The 20,000-nt window shown below is 44.7% G+C and overlaps 3 protein-coding genes across 4 annotated transcripts in view; 2 read left to right on the top strand and 1 right to left on the bottom strand.

The window, feature by feature from the left end:
• Positions 1 to 2,118, top strand: part of prr5b (proline rich 5b (renal)) — a 38,301-nt gene extending 36,183 nt beyond the window's left edge. For both annotated transcript variants that reach the window (XM_031583186.2, XM_031583187.2), the window contains one exon: positions 1 to 2,118. This exon is cut by the window's left edge and continues 409 nt beyond it. In XM_031583186.2, coding sequence (XP_031439046.1) covers positions 1 to 142 — 142 coding nt within the window. In that variant the 3' untranslated portion in view covers positions 143 to 2,118.
• A 2,015-nt stretch (positions 2,119 to 4,133) lies between these two features.
• pmpcb (peptidase, mitochondrial processing subunit beta) lies at positions 4,134 to 12,546 on the top strand. Its single transcript, XM_012839204.3, has 13 exons — positions 4,134 to 4,279; positions 4,702 to 4,839; positions 5,658 to 5,744; positions 6,562 to 6,691; positions 6,993 to 7,191; positions 7,759 to 7,838; positions 8,160 to 8,269; positions 8,440 to 8,583; positions 9,402 to 9,562; positions 10,045 to 10,130; positions 10,920 to 11,008; positions 11,778 to 11,853; positions 12,019 to 12,546. The coding sequence occupies exons 1-13, from the start codon at positions 4,166 to 4,168 to the stop codon at positions 12,081 to 12,083; spliced, it is 1,479 nt and encodes a 492-aa protein (XP_012694658.2). The 5' UTR covers positions 4,134 to 4,165; the 3' UTR covers positions 12,084 to 12,546.
• Positions 12,489 to 20,000, bottom strand: part of dnajc2 (DnaJ (Hsp40) homolog, subfamily C, member 2) — a 15,119-nt gene continuing 7,607 nt past the window's right edge. The window contains exons 10-17 of the mRNA XM_031583184.1: positions 18,656 to 18,805; positions 15,515 to 15,603; positions 15,071 to 15,140; positions 14,672 to 14,853; positions 14,307 to 14,407; positions 13,530 to 13,640; positions 13,266 to 13,423; positions 12,489 to 12,683 (exon numbers count right to left, since the gene is read on the bottom strand). Coding sequence (XP_031439044.1) covers positions 12,615 to 12,683; positions 13,266 to 13,423; positions 13,530 to 13,640; positions 14,307 to 14,407; positions 14,672 to 14,853; positions 15,071 to 15,140; positions 15,515 to 15,603; positions 18,656 to 18,805 — 930 coding nt within the window. The 3' untranslated portion in view covers positions 12,489 to 12,614. The remainder of the gene's footprint in view (positions 12,684 to 13,265; positions 13,424 to 13,529; positions 13,641 to 14,306; positions 14,408 to 14,671; positions 14,854 to 15,070; positions 15,141 to 15,514; positions 15,604 to 18,655; positions 18,806 to 20,000) is intronic.

The following is a 20,000-nucleotide window of genomic DNA, read 5'->3' as shown; positions in this document are numbered from 1 at the left end:
CTCGTCCAGCCCGGAGACCGTCGTGGACCAGATCCTGGAGTCCATGGACTCGGACTCCGACGGCATCATCATCGACTTCCCCAGTCGCTGTTCCAGCTCCTCCAGCTTCAGCCACGAGGGCAGCCGCCAGAGCGTGGTGTAGCCACCGCTGCTAGCCGCTAGCCTTTAGCGCCACACTCAAAAAATGGTGTAGCCACAGCTGCTAACTGCAGGCTTTTAGCACAAGACGGAGACATGGTGTAGCCACAGCTGCTTATCCCTAGTCTTTAGCGACTCACTCAGACATGGCATAGCCACAGCTGCTAGCCGCTAGCCTTTAGCGCCTCACTCAGACATGGTCTATGGCCATAGATGCTAATCGCTAGTCTTTAGCCTTTGGAGTCCCACTGAAATGTGGCGTAGGGGTGGATGCTAATCGTTACCCTTTGACCTCCGACGAGTGTGCTACAGCCATAGCTGCTAACTGCTAACTGCGGGCCTTTAGCTCCCCACAGGTGGGCTGTAGCAGTGTTGCTTTGGCGTCTGTGGCCCTCTGAGGACGTGTTGTCACTTTGTAGTCCACTATGAACTTCTGTGCCCTTAGCGATTTTCTGTAATTGAGGATAACATGGAGATTTTGAATAATCGCACTTACAGGAACTCTATCGGTAACAAAGTACTATTGGTGAAAAAAAATCTTAGTTTACTCTCTTAACAGCATCGAAGATCACATGATCCACTCAGTCAGACAACTAAAGTATGAAGGATAGGTTGGTAGGTGCAGTTATTCATAATCCCCATGTTATATTCTAGGGTTAGGGTTATATTCCTATACAGACAGAGGACAACACATTATACTCTGAAAACCCACTGGAGTTCATCCTCACTAGCTGCTAATCGCTAGGTTCACTAGCTGCTGATCGCTAGATTCACTAGCTGCTAATCGCTAGATTCACTAGCTGCTAAACGCTAGATTCACTAGCTGCTAAGCGCTAGATTCACTATCTGCTAAACGCTAGATTCACTAGCTGCTAATCGCTAGATTCACTAGCTGCTAATTGCTAGATTCACAAGCTGCTAAACGCTAGATTCACTAGCTGCTAAGCGCTAGGTTCTTGCTCTGTGCTGAAATACTGGTGTTAGACACACTTACCTCTAGTGCTTATTTTTTCTAGACTTTTCTATTTTCCTAAAATGTTTTTTTTTTCTGCTTTTTGTGTATGTGATCATTCCCAGAGCACGATATTGTTTTCATGACTAACCATTCTGTTGAGTTAGCTTTATAATACACTCTTAGCTCTTTATAATACACTCTTAGCTCTGTGTGGGGTATCAGGTGAGGGACAAGACTAACAGTCCACAGCTAAATAGCTATGTATATAGCATGACCTAGATGATCGTATATGACCTTATAATGTCTCTGGTCCAGTCCCATAAGGACCCTGACTGGACCGAACCACACTGCAAACACACAGGGAGTCATTTCTTAGTCTGCAACATTCTAGAAAACCTACTGGACTGAACCACTTGATCAACACGGGGGACCAACGCTCCAGAGTGTGCTTCTATGAGCCTTTAATCAGAAGGCTAGCGTCACCTCATATTATCAATTTTGTTCCAGATTGGTTAATACAACATGATTTGAAATAATAAAAAAATTACGTTTCTCACAAATTTACTTTTTAAATGTAATTGTTTTAAAAAAAAAAAATTACATTCTGCAGCCTATGACTAATCATAGCATGATGAAGTGTGTGTGTGAGTGTGTGTGTGTGTGTGTATCTGTGTGAGTGTGTGTGAGTGTGTGTGTGTGTGTATCTCTGTGTGTGTGTGTGTGACCAATCATAGCTTGATGAAGTGTATGTTTTGACTGTTGTATGACTTGGCAGTGTAGTGATGGCAAACGGCTGTTTATAATTCATCTTAAAGCCTTGGTTATGATTTTATACATTTTCTTTGTTTTTGTAAAAGGGAAATGTGCATGTGTTTTAATCGAGACACAAAGGTACAAAGGTCTTTTGGTTTTGTAATAATCTCGATTTTTCAATCACAGGATAACGGTTGTAGATAAATTATAAAATTATTTATTTGTACTGTGGGTTTGTATTGACACTGATTATAATTAAACTAATAACTCTGTTCTGCTTGTTTTGGTTTATTTCCATTGCGTTTGACACTCACACACACACACACACACACACACACACACAAGGCACTATTTTACGCATTATGCATTGAAACGCTTCTACAGGTCAAAGTTAACTGTAAGGTTAACAGGAAAGGTCACATATACTGTATACATGATTGCTACATGAATAATATAGAGGATGAGTTCCCATTGGTTAACAGTGGAGTGATAATGGTGAGTTCCCATTGGTTAACAGCGGAGTGGAGTGATTATGATGAGTTCCTATTGGTTAACAGCGGAGTGGAGTGATTATGATGAGTTTCCATTGGTTAACAGTGGAGTGGAGTGATAATGATGAGTTCCCATTGGTTTACAGTGGAGTGGAGGGATTATGATGAGTTCCTATTGGTTAACAGTGGAGTGGAGTGATTATGATGAGTTCCTATTGGGTAACAGTGGAGTGGAGTGATTATGATGAGTTCCTATTGGTTAACAGTGGAGTGGAGTGATTATGATTTACAAAACTAGAAACTACTGTACTGTCATGTTGATGCAAACGAAGATGCTGGAGTTGGCAACTCTCAGTTTCACCCCCGTCAAGGGAAGGGAGGGTGTAGGAGCCAAATTAACCTTTATGTTGATTCTTATGTTATCTCTCTTTATTAGTATGTGCAAGTGTGTGTGTGTGTGTAAGAATGAATGAATGAGTGACACTATGGCCGTAGGTGTTTTTACCCCCCATCTAGAGAACTTTACCTGAGAGGCTGAAGGTGGAGCCCAAGGGGGAAAGGCCTTAAAATCCAGCAGCCAGAGCATCTGGGCGTGGCTGAGGAAGGCAACAGTTTTTTGACCGTGTGCCAGGACGTTGGCAAAGGAACCATGTGCTTTACGAAAGACTCTTTAGTTTAATATCTTTTATTTTATTTCCAACAACTTGTTATCCACCATTCTACAATAAACGGTTAAAGGGACCAACTGGACTCACCTCTACTTCTCATCTTTCCTACACACGTCAGAACTAAATCCATCTCAGCCACCAGTGGTAGTAAATTAGAAATTGCTGCTACAGAAGGTATTCCCAGTGTACAGCAGTGGACTACTGCCCCGGCCCTCCACTGCTGTACACTAAATTGCATGACTGTATGGTGATGAAACACATTAGTCCTGGTTTTATTATTGACAAAATTAAAATGTTCGTCAAAATAAGCATTTTATGGGTTGAGAATAGTTTAGAGTCCACCTTCTGGGTGTTTCTATCTATAGCATGACATTAGCGTCCACCTCCCTCAACCCCGCCCATTCAATTCAATTCAATTCAATTCAATTCATTTCAATTCAATTCATTTCATTTCATTTCATTTCAATTCAATTCAATTCAATTCAATGTGATTAATATAGCGCAAAAAACAATACAATTGTCTCAAGGTGCTTAACAGAGCCCTACAGGGCCAGGGCGACTATCTGTCCTTGTATTGTTGTTCTGTGTTGTCTTGTTGTTCTGTGGTTTGTGATGCTATAGCCTGCATGGAGAATACCAAATCAAATTCCTAGTATCTGTATACATGGCGAAATGAAGTTGAATTGACAGGGGCAAGGAAAAACTCCCTGTTAATCAGGAAGAAACCTTAAGTAGAACCGTGGCACATGCTTGAAGCTGGCGGGATAGAGGTAGTGGATTGTGACAGGTGATGTGTTTTTGATGCATTATACATAACTATGGGACGCATTAAAGAGGAATGTCTTTAGTCCCGATTTGAATATGGAAAGGGTGTCAGCATCTCGTGAGTGTCACGCTCATTTTCATTTGCTGGTCGAGACTGAAGAGTTTTCACCTTTTTTTGAATTATGCAGTGGGGATGAAGTTACACTTTAATTTATGGTTTCAGAAGGGTTTGGCTACCTTGGACACATATAATCCTACAACATTTATATTCCCGAGTTGTAAACACGAATAAGATTTAAATATTTCATCAGAAACATCACAGTTCACATCGTTTCACATGATCTAAAACGGCTGTGTCATGAACCACTTGCATCAGTTTGGCATTAAAGAAGCGCATGCGCGATGACGTTTCACATCAAAACAATATGGCGGCGTCCTTACAGCGTCTTGGGGCAGCTGGGAAGCACATTGTGAAGAGGAATTTATACAAAACAGCTACATTCACACGGGTAGGTCAAAGTTATATACTGAAAGGACAACATAGTGAACATCCACACAGGCCATGAACATAAACTTTTAATGTTGTTAGCACTGTTAAACGCGTGGTGGCACGTCAAGCGATTGCTTACATTAGAAATACGACTTTCCGGCTTTGACAGATCGCAAAGATTTTCTAGAAGATCAGATTTTCTAAGTTAGCACAAATGTTGTTTCGGAAATATTTCAAAATTCAGAGATGTATTAAAAAAATGATAGACACGTAGAACATACTATTGCTATAGATTAACCGGGTGTCTTGTTACGTGCCATAATTTGGCTGGTCAACAGCGTCTGTTCACCCACTTGGCCATCTTCCGTTAGCTACTAGGTATGTTGTGTAACATAAATCTGTGCATTATGCTGTTTAACAGTTGTTCCCTCTTGTTGTCAGCATAATGTTGCCACTAAACGGAGCGGGAGCACCCAAGCTGCTAGTCATGTGGTCTTAAACGTGCCTGAAACTAAGGTCACCTCTTTGGAGAATGGATTACGAGTGGCCTCCGAGAACTCCGGATTACCAACCTGCACCGTGAGTATACTGACATACTACCGTACATAACACGGTCAGTATATAGACATACTACCCTACAAAACACTGAGTATACAGACATACTACCCTTCATAACACCGTTAGTTAGTTTACTCTGGCATACTACCCTTCATAACACCGTTAGTATAGACATACTACCCCACATAACACCGTTAGTATAGACATACTACCCTACATAACACCGTTAGTTTCCTCTGACATACTACCCTACACAACACCGTTAATATATAGACATACTACCCTACATAACACCGTTAGTTAGTTTACTGACATACTACCCTACATAACACCGTTAATATATAGACATACTACCCTACATAACACCGTTAGTTAGTTTACTGACATACTACCCTACATAACACCGTGAGTATATAGACATACTACCCTACATAACACCGTTAGTATATAGACATACTACCCTACATAACAGATTAGAATTTAGAAAGGAGAGTTTTGTGAGCCGGAGAGTTTTAAGCAATATAGTGGCAAAATCATCCTGCTGTAAGAGATACAGAGGTAAATTACAGATCATAAATGTCAAAACTAAATATTTAATAATCAGTGATCAGAGATGTGATTCACACCTGTGTACGTCTTCATATGTTAAATATGTGATTCTGTGTACGTCTTCATATGTTAGAGATGTGTTTCTGTGTACGTCTTCATATGATATAGATGTGATTCTGTGTAGGTATTCATATGATAGAGATGTGATTCTCCTCTCCTCTCCTCTCCTCTCCTCTATCCTCCTCTCATCTGTGTCCTCTCCTCTCTTCTCCTCTGTATCCTCTGTGCAGGTGGGCCTGTGGATAGATGCTGGGAGTCGCTATGAGAACGCGAGGAACAACGGCACGGCACACTTCTTAGAACACATGGCCTTTAAGGTGAGAGTCAGAGAACGAGGACACACACACACACACACACACACACACACACACATACATGAATGTGCTTAAGCAGGGGTGACTGGAAGCAGCTGACTCTGTGTCTGTTTGGGTGGAGCAGTGTGTAGTTGACTTTAAACTTGATCAGAGCAGTGAGGAAATCCACCTGGAGTATTCTGTCAAACCAGTCTGATGCTGAACTTACCAGGGTCAGGGTCAGGGGGGTTACCCTAGGGGTTAGGGTCTGACCTCAGTCCAAGGATTAGGGTCTGACCTAGTCCTCGGGTTGGGATTAGGAAGTTAGCCTGGGTTCTCCCCTCATCCGAGTCTCTGGGTGGCCACCTGCCTCTTGTACATTTGTCTGTCTGCTCATTTATGAAGCTTCGTCTGTGTGATGATGAACTCAGTGTGGTGTTTACAGACCTGCGTTTGTGTGATGATGAACTCAGTGTGGTGTTTACAGACCTGCGTTTGTGTGATGATGAACTCAGTGTGGTGTTTACAGACCTGTGTTTGTTTTGTTGGGTTAGTGTTTGACATTTATGAATCTGTGTCTGTTCTAACATGTTGGTGTTGTTGATGGTATAAATAGTCTCTGATGTGTTGTAATGTGTCCTGGGGGGGGGGGGGGGGGGTGTGTGTGTGTGTGTGTGTGTGTGGGTGTGTGTGTAAGTAATATGTCTGATGTGTTTTAATGTGTCCTGGGGTGTGTGTGTGTGTGTGTGTGTGTGTGTGTGTGTGTGTGTGTGTGTGTGTGTGTGTAAGTAATATGTCTGATGTGTTGTAATGTGTCCTGCGCTGGTTTGTCCTTCTAAAGGGGACGAGGAAGCGCTCCCAGCTGGACCTGGAGCTGGAGATCGAGAACATGGGGGCCCACCTGAACGCCTACACCTCACGGGAGCAGACCGTCTACTACGCCAAGGCCTTCTCCAAGGACCTGCCCCGGGGTAGGAAGGGCTCAGGGGTAGGAAGGGCCCAGGGGTGTGTGTGTGTAAGTGTGTGTGTAAGTGTGTGTGTAAGGCTGTGTGTAAGGCTGTGTGTGTGTGTGTGTGTGTGTGTGTGTGTGTGTGTGTGTGTGTGTGTGTACGGCTGTGTGTGTGTGTAAGGCTGTGTGTGTGTGTATGTGTGTGTAAGGCTGTGTGTGTGTGTGTGTGTGTAAGGCTGTGTGTAAGGCTGTGTGTAAGGCTGTGTGTGTGTGTGTGTGTGTGTAAGGTTGTGTGTGTAAGGCTGTGTGTGTCTTCCCCTCAGCTGTGGAGATCCTTGCTGACATCATCCAGAACAGCATGCTAGGGGAGGCGGAGATTGAGCGCGAGAGGGGCGTCATCCTCCGAGAGATGCAGGAAGTGGAGACCAACCTACAGGAAGTGGTCTTTGATTACCTGCATGCCACGGCCTATCAGGAGACTGCTCTGGGCAGGACCATCCTGGGCCCCACCGAGAACATCAAGTATGTCTGTAATAGAATATACTAGACTATCACCATACTACTAGACTATACTATACTATACTATACTAGACTATACTAGACTATACTAGACCATACTAGACTATACCGTACTACATTATATTATACTACACTATACCACTATACTAAACTAGACTATACTACACTACTATACTAGGTTGTACTAGACTAGACTATACTAGACTACTATACTACACTATACTACACTATACTACTAGACTATACCGTACTACATTATATTATACTACACTATACCACTATACTAAACTACACTACTATACTAGGTTGTACTGTACTAGACTTTACTAGACTATACTACTAGACTAGACTATACTACACTATACCATACTCCTATGCTATAGTACTACATTATACTAGACTGTACTATACTAGACATTTCCTGATTCCTATTAGCGGTTGATTCCTGTTAGTGGACTACAGTGGCCCCTGAGGACCATGAGCTAATGCTAACTAGCGTGAGCTAATGGTAACTAGCGTGAGCTAATGCTAACTAGCGTGAGCTAACCCCTTGTTGTTTTAATTCCACAGGACCATCAACAGGGGGGACCTGGTTGAGTACATCACCAGCCATTACAAGGGACCCCGGATAGTCCTGTCAGCAGCTGGAGGTGGGACTCACACACCTGTACTCTTACCAGCTAACGAGCTCACACACCTGTACTCTAACCAGCTAACGTGCTCACACAGCTAACGAGCTCACACACCTGTACTCTTAACGAGCTCACACACCTGTACTCTAAACAGCTAACGAGCTCACACACCTGTACGCTAACCAGCTAACGAGCTCATACACCTGTACGCTAACTAGCTGATTTACTGCCTAACGAGCTCACACACCTGTACTCTAACCAGCTAACGAGCTCACACACCTGTACTCTAACCATAACGAGTAAGTCATAACGAGTCGATTGATCTGATTTGTTGTTCAGGTGTGAGTCATAACGAGCTGATTGATCTGGCCAAGTTCCACTTTGGGAAGCTTCTAGCGGCAGAGAGAGAAGCTCCGCCTCTTCCTTTATGCAAGTTCACAGGAAGTGAGGTAAACAGGAAGCACCACAAACAGCCCAAGTGTAAAGATACACTTCCCTGTAGTTGGAACCGTAGTGCTGTGTGTGTGTGTGTGTGTGTGTGTGTGTGTGTGTGTGTGTGTGTGTGTGTGTGTGTGTGTGTGTGTGTATTTCTAACTTAGATGTATGTTGTGTTGCTCAGATCCGTGTCCGTGACGATAAGATGCCGCTGGCCCACATAGCGGTTGCCGTGGAAGCGGTGGGCTGGTCTCATCCTGACACCATCCCCCTCATGGTCGCCAACACCCTCATTGGCAACTGGGACCGCTCGTTTGGAGGGGGCGTGGTACGTAATGTTCATCTCTCACACACACACACACACACACACACACACACACACCCTCCCCTCTTAGGGCTGAAACAGACCAAACGCGTTTTTAAAACGGCAGACGCTTCAAAAACGCCTTGGCAAAGTGCGGCGGGCAAAACATTCGCAGGATCACCAGGCTGTTTTGCCCGGCGCCTAGGAAGCGGAGCTGCGTGCGCAACCTGCCTGGGCCGAGTGTGACATTGATGAGCGGTGCGCCTCCGCACCTTGCGCTGGAAAGTTGAGAATAGTTCAACTTATAAGCGCATCTAAAAAACGCTACAAAGACGCAACGCGTGGCGGAGAAAAGGCGCACACGCAAGGCGCGCCGTACCATAGGAAACAATGCATTTGCTAGCGTCCCGTTTTTTAAAAACGCGTTTGGTGTGTTTCAGCCCTTATGCTCACACACACACACACACACACACACACACACTCCCCTCTTATGCTCTCACGCACGCACACACACACACACACACACACTCCCCTCTTATGCTTGCACACACACACACACCCTCCCCTCTTATGCTCACACACACACACACACACTCACACACACACACACTCCCCTCTTATGCTCTCACACACACACACACACACAATCCTCTCTCTATCCCTCTCATCAGCACACCCTCACACACACACACACACACACACACTCCTCTCTTTATCCATCTCATCAGCACACACACCCCTTACACTCTAACAGCCACCTGCATATTTACCTCCTGCCCTCTCTCTCTCTCTCTCTCTCTCTCTCTCTCTCTCTCTGTTTCCTCTCTCTATCCCTCTCTCAGAACCTGTCCAGTAAGTTGGCTCAGCAGGCCTGCCTGGGGAATCTCTGCCACAGCTTCCAGTCTTTCAACACCTGCTATACCGACACCGGCCTCTGGGGGCTCTACATGGTGTGTGAGCCGGGCACCGTCGAGGAGATGATGCACTACACGCAACAGGAGTGGTGAGTGGACACACACACACACACACACACACACACACACACACACACACACACACACACACACACATGGTCAGACACTCAAAGGGACTAAAGGACAATATTGTGCTTTTACTTGTACATTTTTGGAATGTCTTCACCAACTCTTGGTGTCGAATATGATCCGCAGTCAAGCATGCCGCTTCTGCCTTTTTTCTATACTTAATGTATTTGGATCGCCTTCCTGCGTTCATCGAGTCTTAATTACTTTGGAAACGGAAATGTTCTCAAGCCATCTGTAAACTCTCAGACTTCATATCTGGTTCAGGATGTTTCTGTGAGTTAGTCATGTTGGGTTCTGTGAGTTAGTCATGTTGGGGTCTGGTTCTGTGAGTTAGTCATGTTGGGTTCTGTTGGGTTCTGTTCTGGGTCTGTGAGTTAGTCATGTTGGGTTCTGTTCTGGTTCTGTGAGTTAGTCATGTTGGGTTCTTCTGGGTTCTGTTCAGGATGTTCCTGTGCACGGCTGTGAGTGAGACCGAAGTGGACCGGGCCAAGAATCTCCTCAAGACCAACATGCTGCTTCATCTGGACGGTGAGCGTGATGATGACTCATACACACACACACACACACACACACACGCACACCCCCCGCCACACACACACACACACACACACACACACACACACACACACACACACACACATGCACACAGGCGGTGGTTCTTCATGTTCATGAGGTTTAGGAATTATGAGTCATTAGATAAATGATAAAACAAAAAGATAGAACATATGCAGTGACTAGAACGTGTACTTACTTAGACACTTTCAAAAAGCTTTTTACCAAAGCATTTTATTAATATTTCTAATTTTCTGTGGGGTTGATACTAACTGTAACTTTCACTATTTTGTATTATTTCAGAAGGGTTTTATTACTTTTATACCTTTTTATCATGATTTTAGTAATTCAAGAAGCCTATCGGAACATCAGGTTCTGATACGATATTAATCATTATTTAACTCCATGTATTGCTCTTGCTGCTTGCTTTTATTGATTTTATGTAAAGCACTTTGAACTGCAATTCTTGTACGAAATGTGCTATATAAATAAAGTCTTACTTACTTACTCTAGAACATGTGCTTAACACTCTAGAATGTGTACTTACTCTAACACGTTCTAGAACGTTCTAGAATGTGTACTTACTCTAACATGTGCTTAACACTCAAGTGTCCTGTTATATAACACTCCCAATCAAGGGAGGAGTTGTAAACAACCTGTGGGTTCAAAACTTAAAGATGTCTGGGCGGCTTTAACAGAAACACGTAATAAAGTGTGTGTGTGCGTGTGTGTGCGTGTGTGTTCCCGTGTTCCCTCCCTCCACAGGCTCCACCCCCATCTGTGAGGACATCGGCAGGCAGATGCTCTGCTACAACCGCAGAATCCCCTTACATGAGCTGGAGGCTCGCATAGATGTTAGTAACACACAGACACACACACACGAGCTGGAGGCTCGCATAGATGTAACACACACACACACACGAGCTGGAGGCTCGCATAGACGTGCGTAACACACACACACACGTAGCGGTAGCCAGCGGTTACAGCGCTGTAAACCTCACGACCAACACCTTCAAATACACCCAGATGCTAACACCCAAAGACAGATGCTAATACCCAGAGGCACGCTAGAGACAGATGCTAACACCCAGAGACAGACGCTAATACCCAGAGGCACGCTAGAGACAGATGCTAACACCCAGAGACACCCAGAGCCAGACGCTAATACCCAGAGGCACGCTAGAGACAGATGCTAACACCCAGAGACAGACGCTAATACCCAGAGGCACGCTAGAGACAGATGCTAACACCCAGAGACAGACGCTAATACCCAGAGGCACGCTAGAGACAGATGCTAACACCCAGAGACAGATGCTAACGCTAGAGACGGATGCTAACACCCAGCGGGTTGTAGCCTCCTTGCAAGCATACCCAAGGTTGAGAGTTCAGAGTCTGTTGTGGGACTGCGCTCATAAACACAACGCACCTTACACACACACACTGCAGATTTACATAGACGTGTGTAACACACACAAGATGCAAGCTCACATAAATGAGAGGCAATTGAACAAGGCCCCTGTGTGTTAAAAACCATGTTGGAAACTCAGTATGTAAATGTTCCTGATGTTATTTTCTTCAGTTTTTTTATTTGTCTAAACGTTTGTTTTCTGTCTATTCCCAAAGGCCATCAGTGCTGACACAATCAAGGACGTGTGCACCAAGTACATCTACAACAAAGCCCCCGCCATCGCTGCAGTTGGTACGTTCCACTTTGAACCATGTTTCTCCCACCCTGTCCCTCTGCTATTGGTATATCCCATTGTAACAAACCCACAAGCATTACTCTACCTGTCTGATCAAATCAGTCCTATGTGGTACTTCAACATGCCGTTAAAACGGAAGTGTGTGTGTGTGTGTGTTACAGGCCCGATTGAGCAGCTGCCCGACTACAACCGCATCCGAAGTGGCATGTACTGGCTTAGGACCTGAGAGAGCGGAAGCGGCTACACACACACACCTAACACAGGACACACACACACACCTAACACAGGACAAGATCAATGTCAGATCTGCTGTAGAGGTGGTTGCTAGGGAGTCATATGTGATGTCATCAACCATAAAAGCTAGTCACCTGACACCAGGAAATATGTGTGTGTGTCTTACAAACATCTGTTTATGTAAAGAGACCAGGAGATATGTGTGTGTAACAAACAGATGTTTGTAAGTCACACACACACATATCTCCTGGTGTCTTAACTTTTACAAACATCTGTTTAAGTAAAGACACCAGGAGATATGTGTATGACTTACAAACATCTGTTGAAGTTAAGAGACCAGGAGATATGCGTGTGACATACAAACATCTGTTGAAGTTAAGACAGTATTTGTTTTCTGTAGATTTACTTTAAATTTTATTATAAAATAAAGACCAACACAATAATTGTTAAAAGAACAGAGGCTGCGGTGTGTGATGCGTGTGTGTGTTCTGCTTCCTCCTCGTCTTTCGTCATCTTGTGTGTTTCATTTTTTAGTCTTTCCTGCAGTCTGCTCCTGAGCGGCCTTCTTGGCTTTCACCATCTCAACCAGCTCCTGGAAGGGAGAACAGACAGACAGAGAGAGAGAGACAGATAGACAGACAGACAGACAGTTAGAGAGAGAGACAGATAGAGAGAGAGAGACAGACAGACAGTTAGAGAGAGACAGACAGACAGACAGACAGACAGACAGTTAGATAAAGATAGACAGTTTACATTTAGTCATTTGGCAGACGCTTTTGTACAAGGGAGAGAACAGTCAAGCTACGAGCAATAGAGACCTAGTGTAACAATAAATACTACTTTACATAAGAAATAGAAAAGAATAAAGAAGTGCAGGAATGTAACTGCTGTAAGTGCCAGTTAGGAAGGGAGGTGCTCTCTGAAGAGTTGGGTCTTCAAAAGCTTCTTAAAAGGTAGAGAGGGACGCCCCTGCTCTGGTAGTGCTAGGCAGTTCGTTCCACCAACGTGGAACAACAAATGAGAATAGTCTGGATTGCCGTGCTCACTTAGTTCCCCTAACGCGGGCGCACGAGCACACACACACACACACACACACACACACACACACACACACACACACACACACACACACACACACACACACACACACACACACACACACACACACACACACCTTGTATCTCCTCATGCAGTCCTTCTTGTTGCGTCCGGGCACCGCGCCGGCGATCTTCTCCCACCTCTCGGCCGTGCTCACGGGGAAGGTCTTCAGAGCCTGTTCTAGAAGCTTCTGCTCCTCCGTGGTCCAGGGGGTGGCGCTGGAGTCCGCTGGGGCTGGGCAGGAGAGGAAGAGGAGGCGTTGGCTACTGTACACCAAGTGCTTGGAAAACTCACTGTTGAATCGCTGAGTTGTGTGTGTGTGTGTGTGTGTAAAACTCACTGTCGAATCTCTCGGAGGGCACAGCGTTGTCCACCTCAGTGGCTGCACATGTGTGCTCCTTCTTGAACTTCTCGAAGGCCTTCTTATTGATCTCCTCCTTCTGGTGGGGGTCTGGGGAACAAACACAATAAAGCACGATATGGTTCTGTTATGGTTAGATGGTATTCATTTATGGCCTGATATGGTTCTGTTATGGTTAAATGGTATTTATTTATGGCCTGATATGGTATTATTATGGTTAAATGGTATTTATTTATGGCCTGATATGGTTTTATTATCAGTAGCTGAGCTGCTTTTTCCATGAGTTGCACACTAGTTGCCTAACTATTTAGTAGGAAATCATTACAAATAAAAAAACTCAAAAAAGTGCCTCAACTGACCAACTCGACTAATCTGCAAAGCCACTGAGAACTGTCCATTATGCAGAGCTGCGTATGATGTGTAATAGAGTGGCTAAAATGTGTAATAGAGTGCTTATGAGCTGAGTGGTTGTAAGCTGTCAGAGTGGTTATGAGGTGTAGAGTGCTTATGATGTATAATAGAGTGGTTATAGGCTGTAATAGTGCTTATGATGTGTAATAGAGTGCTTATGAGCTGAGTGGTTATGAGGTGTAATAGAGTGCTTATGAACTGTAATAGAGTGCTTATGAGGTGTAATAGAGTGCTTGTGAGCTGTCAGAGTGCTTATGAGCCGAGTGGTTATAATGTATAATAGAGTGCTTATGAGCTCTAATAAAGTGGTTATGAGCTGTCATAGAGTGCTTGTGCGGTACCCACCCAGCTTCTGCAGGTTCTTGGCCTTGTTGATGACGTCTTTGGCCGTCCGCTTGTGGCTGCTGCTGGAGTGCAGGTTCATGTAGTTGGCAATGACCTCCCATCTGATGGATCACACACACACACACACACACACACACAAATCAGTTTATGCTTGAGAGCGAAAGGACCGATGCAATAAGTGTCCAAAGTACGTCCTTTGCAGAGTTCTGGACGGAAACAGGCTAAAATACACACACACACACACAGCAAGCATTCATTTTGTGGGAAAAAGAAAGATCAAGATCTCACACACACACACACACACACACACACAGCATTAGTTCCAGTGGGGAACATCTCTCTCACACACACACACACACACACACCTGGCGTTGGTTCCGGCGGGGAAGAGGTTGACTGCTTTGATGAGCAGCTGCAGGTCTTCCTGGTTCCAGCTGCGGCTCTCCGCCCCGCCCCCTGCGCTGGCCTGCTCCGCGGCCCGGGCCGCCTGCTGGGCCTGGACCTCAGCGTCCCGCTCCCGCTGGATCCGTGTGTTCACCTCCTGCACCTACACACACACACACACACACACACAGTGAGTCAGTCACACGCTGGACCAGTCTGTTCATCTTCTGCATTCTCACACACACACACACACACACACACACACACACACACACACACACACACACACACACACACACACACACACACACACACACACACACACACACAAATAAAATGGTGATTGCAGAAATGGCGCCCTCTGGTGGCGACTGCAGTACCTGTTTCTCCAGCGCTGCTTTGCTCTCATCTTTATTCCCAGCGCCCAGCACCTCATTAAGGGCCTGCAGACTGAGGTGGGGAGAGAGAGAGAGAGAGAGAGAGAGAGAGAGAGAGAGAGAGACAGACGGAGAGAGAGAGAGAGAGAGAGAGATAGTGAGAGAGGGAGAGAGAGAGAGAGAGAGAGAGAGAGGGAGAGAGGGAGAGAGGGAGAGAGACGGGGAGAGAGAGAGAGAGGGAGAGAGAGAGAGATAGATAGAGAGAGAGAGAGAGATAGAGAAAGAGAGAGAGAGAGAGAGAGAGAGAGAGAGAGAGAGAGAGAGAGAGAGTGTGTGTGTGTGTGTGTCAGAGAGAGAGGACACTTTCAGAACAACATGTCAGCAATGCAACACGGAATACAGAAACCTAAACATCCTCCTCATCATCATCATCATCATCATCCTCACCTGACCAGCTCCAGGCGATCACACAGCTTCTCCACCTCTTCCAGCATCTTCACACTGTCCATCTCGTTGGAGGCAAAGTAGTTGCAGTTCTACAACAGATGAACACATTAAACTAGACTTTCACAACAGATGAACACATTAAACTACACTTTCACAACAGATGAACACATTAAACTAGACTTTCACAACAGATGAACACATTAAACTACACTTTCACAACAGATGAACACATTAAACTAGACTTTCACAACAGATGAACACATTAAACTACACTTTCACAACAGATGAACACATTAAACTACACTTTCACAACAGATGAACACATTAAACTACACTTTCACAACACATGGGGCCTCATTTATAAAATGTTGCGTAGAAACCATCCTACATTTGATCTCAGACGTTTTCTGAAATGGTCGTAAGTGTTATTCACAGAAAACGAACGTACGCCCAAAAAACACGTGCCCCTACTTAATCTAATTAGGATATTATCAATGCACAAACGGAGTGCATCCTCAATGCACAAACTCTCTGTGACAATGGCAAGCAAGAAAGAAACATGTAAAAAGAAGAATTATAGTGAGGCTTAAATCGACGTTGTGCTGATGGAAGAGCCGATGCGGGCCAAAACATTGTTCGAAAGCCTGTCAGGTGGCGTAGGCTAATGGCAAAAGCAAAGTATGTGGCATGGTAGAAGACACGTCTCCGAAGCACCAGCGGCCGCACCTGCGGAACGAGCAGCACCAGAAGCCGCATCTGCGGCAGCAGCACCTGCTGCACCAGCATCGGGGCCTCTTCTCTTCTCATTCACAAAGGGACTTGAATGAGTCTGTTAGTGAGGTTGTTGCCGAACTCTGTCCGCTATTGAGGGTTCTTTGAACAAACGTGCCTAAATAAAACATTCTGAAGAAAATGAACATGTGTGCATTTATTCTTATACTGTTGGTATAGTTGGTGAATCAGCTCCCGTCTTCTCAGCGCAGTGATGTGCGTGTTCCAGCCAGCTGGGATGGGAGGGTGGTCATCTTGGTCCATGCGCATTTCGTCTTCTCCTCTATGCCATGGCTTAGACAGATGTTGTGTAGCACACAACAGGCTAGGATGATCTGGCAAACCTTTTCGGGGGCATATAGCAGTCTCCCTCCCGATGCATCCAAACATCGCCACCTTCCCTTCAGCATGCCTATGCTGCGCTCCACTACCGACCGCGCACGGGCATGTGCTGTATCGAAGTGGGCTTCCTAGGCTGTCTGAGTGTGCGCAATCGGGGTGAGAAGCCATTGGGAACCCTGTTTCACGCAGAAAATCCTCTTTCACATTTCGCTGTTCCTGGGCACTGTATGGACATGTAATACATTTCGGACACAGAGGGATAATATCCTCTATCAACGCCAAAGCAGCCATATCTCCTACTGAAAACTGTCACTATCAGGCTTTTTATAGGCTATAAATTGAGCGAAATGTTTTACACGTGTGGAAATAAAATGAATACCTATTAGACGTGAATTTCATTCATGTATGAATTATTCAAATTGTTTAATTGATTTTATTGAGCGAAACATTCATACCATTAGCCCTATGGTGACGGTGGTGGTGACGATGATGATGATGAAACTGCGTGTCGGCGCTCTGACAGTTCCGAATTCCTGCAGTACTCCAGTATTGCCACAAGGAAATGTACTTACACGAACTAGAACCAGACGTAGAGATACGTCCTTTTCTACGTCTCAGACGGTTTTTATAAATCTGTACTTAGACGTGGATTTGATCGCACGAACACTCTCAGATCAAATCTGTGCGTAAGTAAGTTTTATAAATGAGGCCCATGAACACATTAAACTACACTTTGAGCAAAGATGAACACATTAAACTACACTTTCACAACAGATGAACACATTAAACTAGGGATGCACGATATTGAATTTTAGCCGATATCCGATATGCCGATATTTACAAGCTCATTTTGGCCGATTGCCGATACCGATATATACACCTTTGCTTTTTAATTATTGAAAAGTCTCTCCTGTACTAGAATGAATCTGTTATTATGATAGGGTATTGCTGTAGATACGGGACATTAAAAACTTGATTTGTATCATTTTAAAAATAGACATTCACTCATTTTCAAAACTATTGAAATGATTTCGAATATAGCAGATTTATTTATATTTTCACATCACAATTTTCATACTTGAACAGTACCTCCTTGAACTTGAACAACTACACTCTGGAAATGCAAATTGGCTAACTTGGCAAGCTAACATTGGTTAACTGACTTACAGTTTAATAACATCCCTTCTAGGATTTCTAGACTAATCTATGTAACATTATTGCCAAGTTAGCTATATAAATTCCATAAATGCAAAAGTAAGCCATGTACAGATAGCGTGGGCTCGTGACATAACGTTTCACATCCCGTCAAATGAGATCATCAACTTCGCTGGTGTCACGTAGCATGCAAGCTAACTAGCTAGTGTTTTCTAGCTAAATAGCAACTTATTACCTTCTATTAGCGCGCGACAGGTAATGTTGCAAAGCGTTGCACGCAGATGGTCTGCCTCTATGCATGCAACCTACGTTACGGCCAAGCTGTAGTCTCCTCTTCAATCTCCTGAAAAGTTTCCTGACAAATAACATGTCAACATCCTCTGATACTGTGAAGTACTGCCACACAGCCGACGTGTTGAATTACGTTGTTGGCGCTCATAGTAACCAAAACATTTGCTTCGCGTGCGCATAATTTGAACGTCACCTTATCGGCCAGGTACATCGGCAGAAATGTTCATATCTGCAGATGCCGATAATTAAGTTTTGAAGCTTTTATCTGCAGATACCGATGTCGTGCCGATATTATCGTGCATCCCTACATTAAACTACACTTTCACAACAGATGAACACATTAAACTACACTTTCAGCAAATTGGTTCCACTTCTATAAAATAACAGTATGTTAAACCATCTATTTGATGAAAGAGTTCCAGTTCTAGAGAAACTCCAATAAAATAGCACATTCAACGAGACATTCTGCAAGAGATAAAACAACAAAGAACATATTTCATAAACTGCTCAAATGCTGCCACACACCCCCCCTGTTGGTCCTCACCTTACAGGTAGTCCTGCCCCTCTCTTTAAGGTCCTCACCTTACAGGTAGTCCTGAGTTTCTGTCGCTCCTTCTTGATGGCTTTCTTCTGAACGTCCTTCTCCTTCTTGACCAGCAGGGCGGCTTGCTTGGCCTCCTCCTCTTCCTTCTCCTTGGCCAGTCGAGCAGCGTCCAGCTCTGCTTGCCGAGCCTGATGGACCCCAACCACGGATCAACATACCACACCAACACGGCTACGCTAACAGGACTATGCTAACAACATACCACACCAACACGGCTACGCTAACAGGAATATGCTAACAACATTAATGTATCAGGTAAAAACAACATGGGATAGATAACCCATAACGATAAAGTAACCGGTGGTGTATGTATTCTAAATTTCCCTCGGGATTAATAAAGTATCCATCTATCTATTCCCACACGACTGCTTTGAATGGAATGCCACAGAGCGTGAACCTCCGTGACTCGTGAGAGGTGTAAAACATAGCAGGTCTCATGCTAGTTAGCCTAGCTATCGCTAGCTTAAGGAACCAACAGCACTGAACTCACCCAGAACGTTTCTACTTATCGTAGCTTTTGTAACTATCCTATGATAGCCGTCTAGTTAGGGAGCCATCATAGCTTTTGTAACTATCCTATGATAGCCGTCTAGTTAGGGAGCCATCATAGCTTTTGGCAGCTGCTAGCGTGGTTTACATGGACTCCTGTGAATATTAACTACTGTTAATATGAAGATGCCCACGCAGGCACGCACACGCACACACACACACACACACACACACACACGCGCACACACACACACGCGCACACACACACACACCCACCCCCCCTGAGGGGTTTCTACCTTTTAAGTTAAATTGAGGAGACTAAATAACTAGCGATGCTTTCATGCAAATGGGACTTTGCCATTTCAACCATTTAAGGTTTATTTTCCTAGGATAGCAACTCGACAACCATACCAACCAAAAACTGTTTGCTGTACAGCCTGACGCAAGGTTTTATTTCTCAAACTTACACCAGCTCACCAATAAAAGGCAGTCTTGGGTTCAAAGTGAACACCACCACTTGTAGGTGGTGTAAAATGGCTTCACATAGACATTAAACAATCCTGAGAGAAGTAATGGGACACCAATGGGGCGAGGGCTTACTGTGGTACCAGTGTAGTGACTGACCAATGGGGCGAGGGCTTACTGTGGTACCAGTGTAGTGACCGACCAATGGGGCGAGGGCTTACTGTGGTACCAGTGTAGTGACTGACCAATGGGGCGAGGGCTTACTGTGGTACCAGTGTAGTGACCGACCAATGGGGCGAGGGCTTACTGTGGTACCAGTGTAGTGACCGACCAATGGGGCGAGGGCTTACTGTGGTACCAGTGTAGTGA

The sequence above is a fragment of the Clupea harengus genome, chromosome 16, assembly GCF_900700415.2.
Source record: "Clupea harengus chromosome 16, Ch_v2.0.2, whole genome shotgun sequence".
Lineage (NCBI taxonomy): Eukaryota > Metazoa > Chordata > Actinopteri > Clupeiformes > Clupeidae > Clupea > Clupea harengus.
The sequence above is the reverse complement of the archived record's forward strand: the minus strand, read 5'-3'. Positions and strand labels throughout refer to the sequence as shown.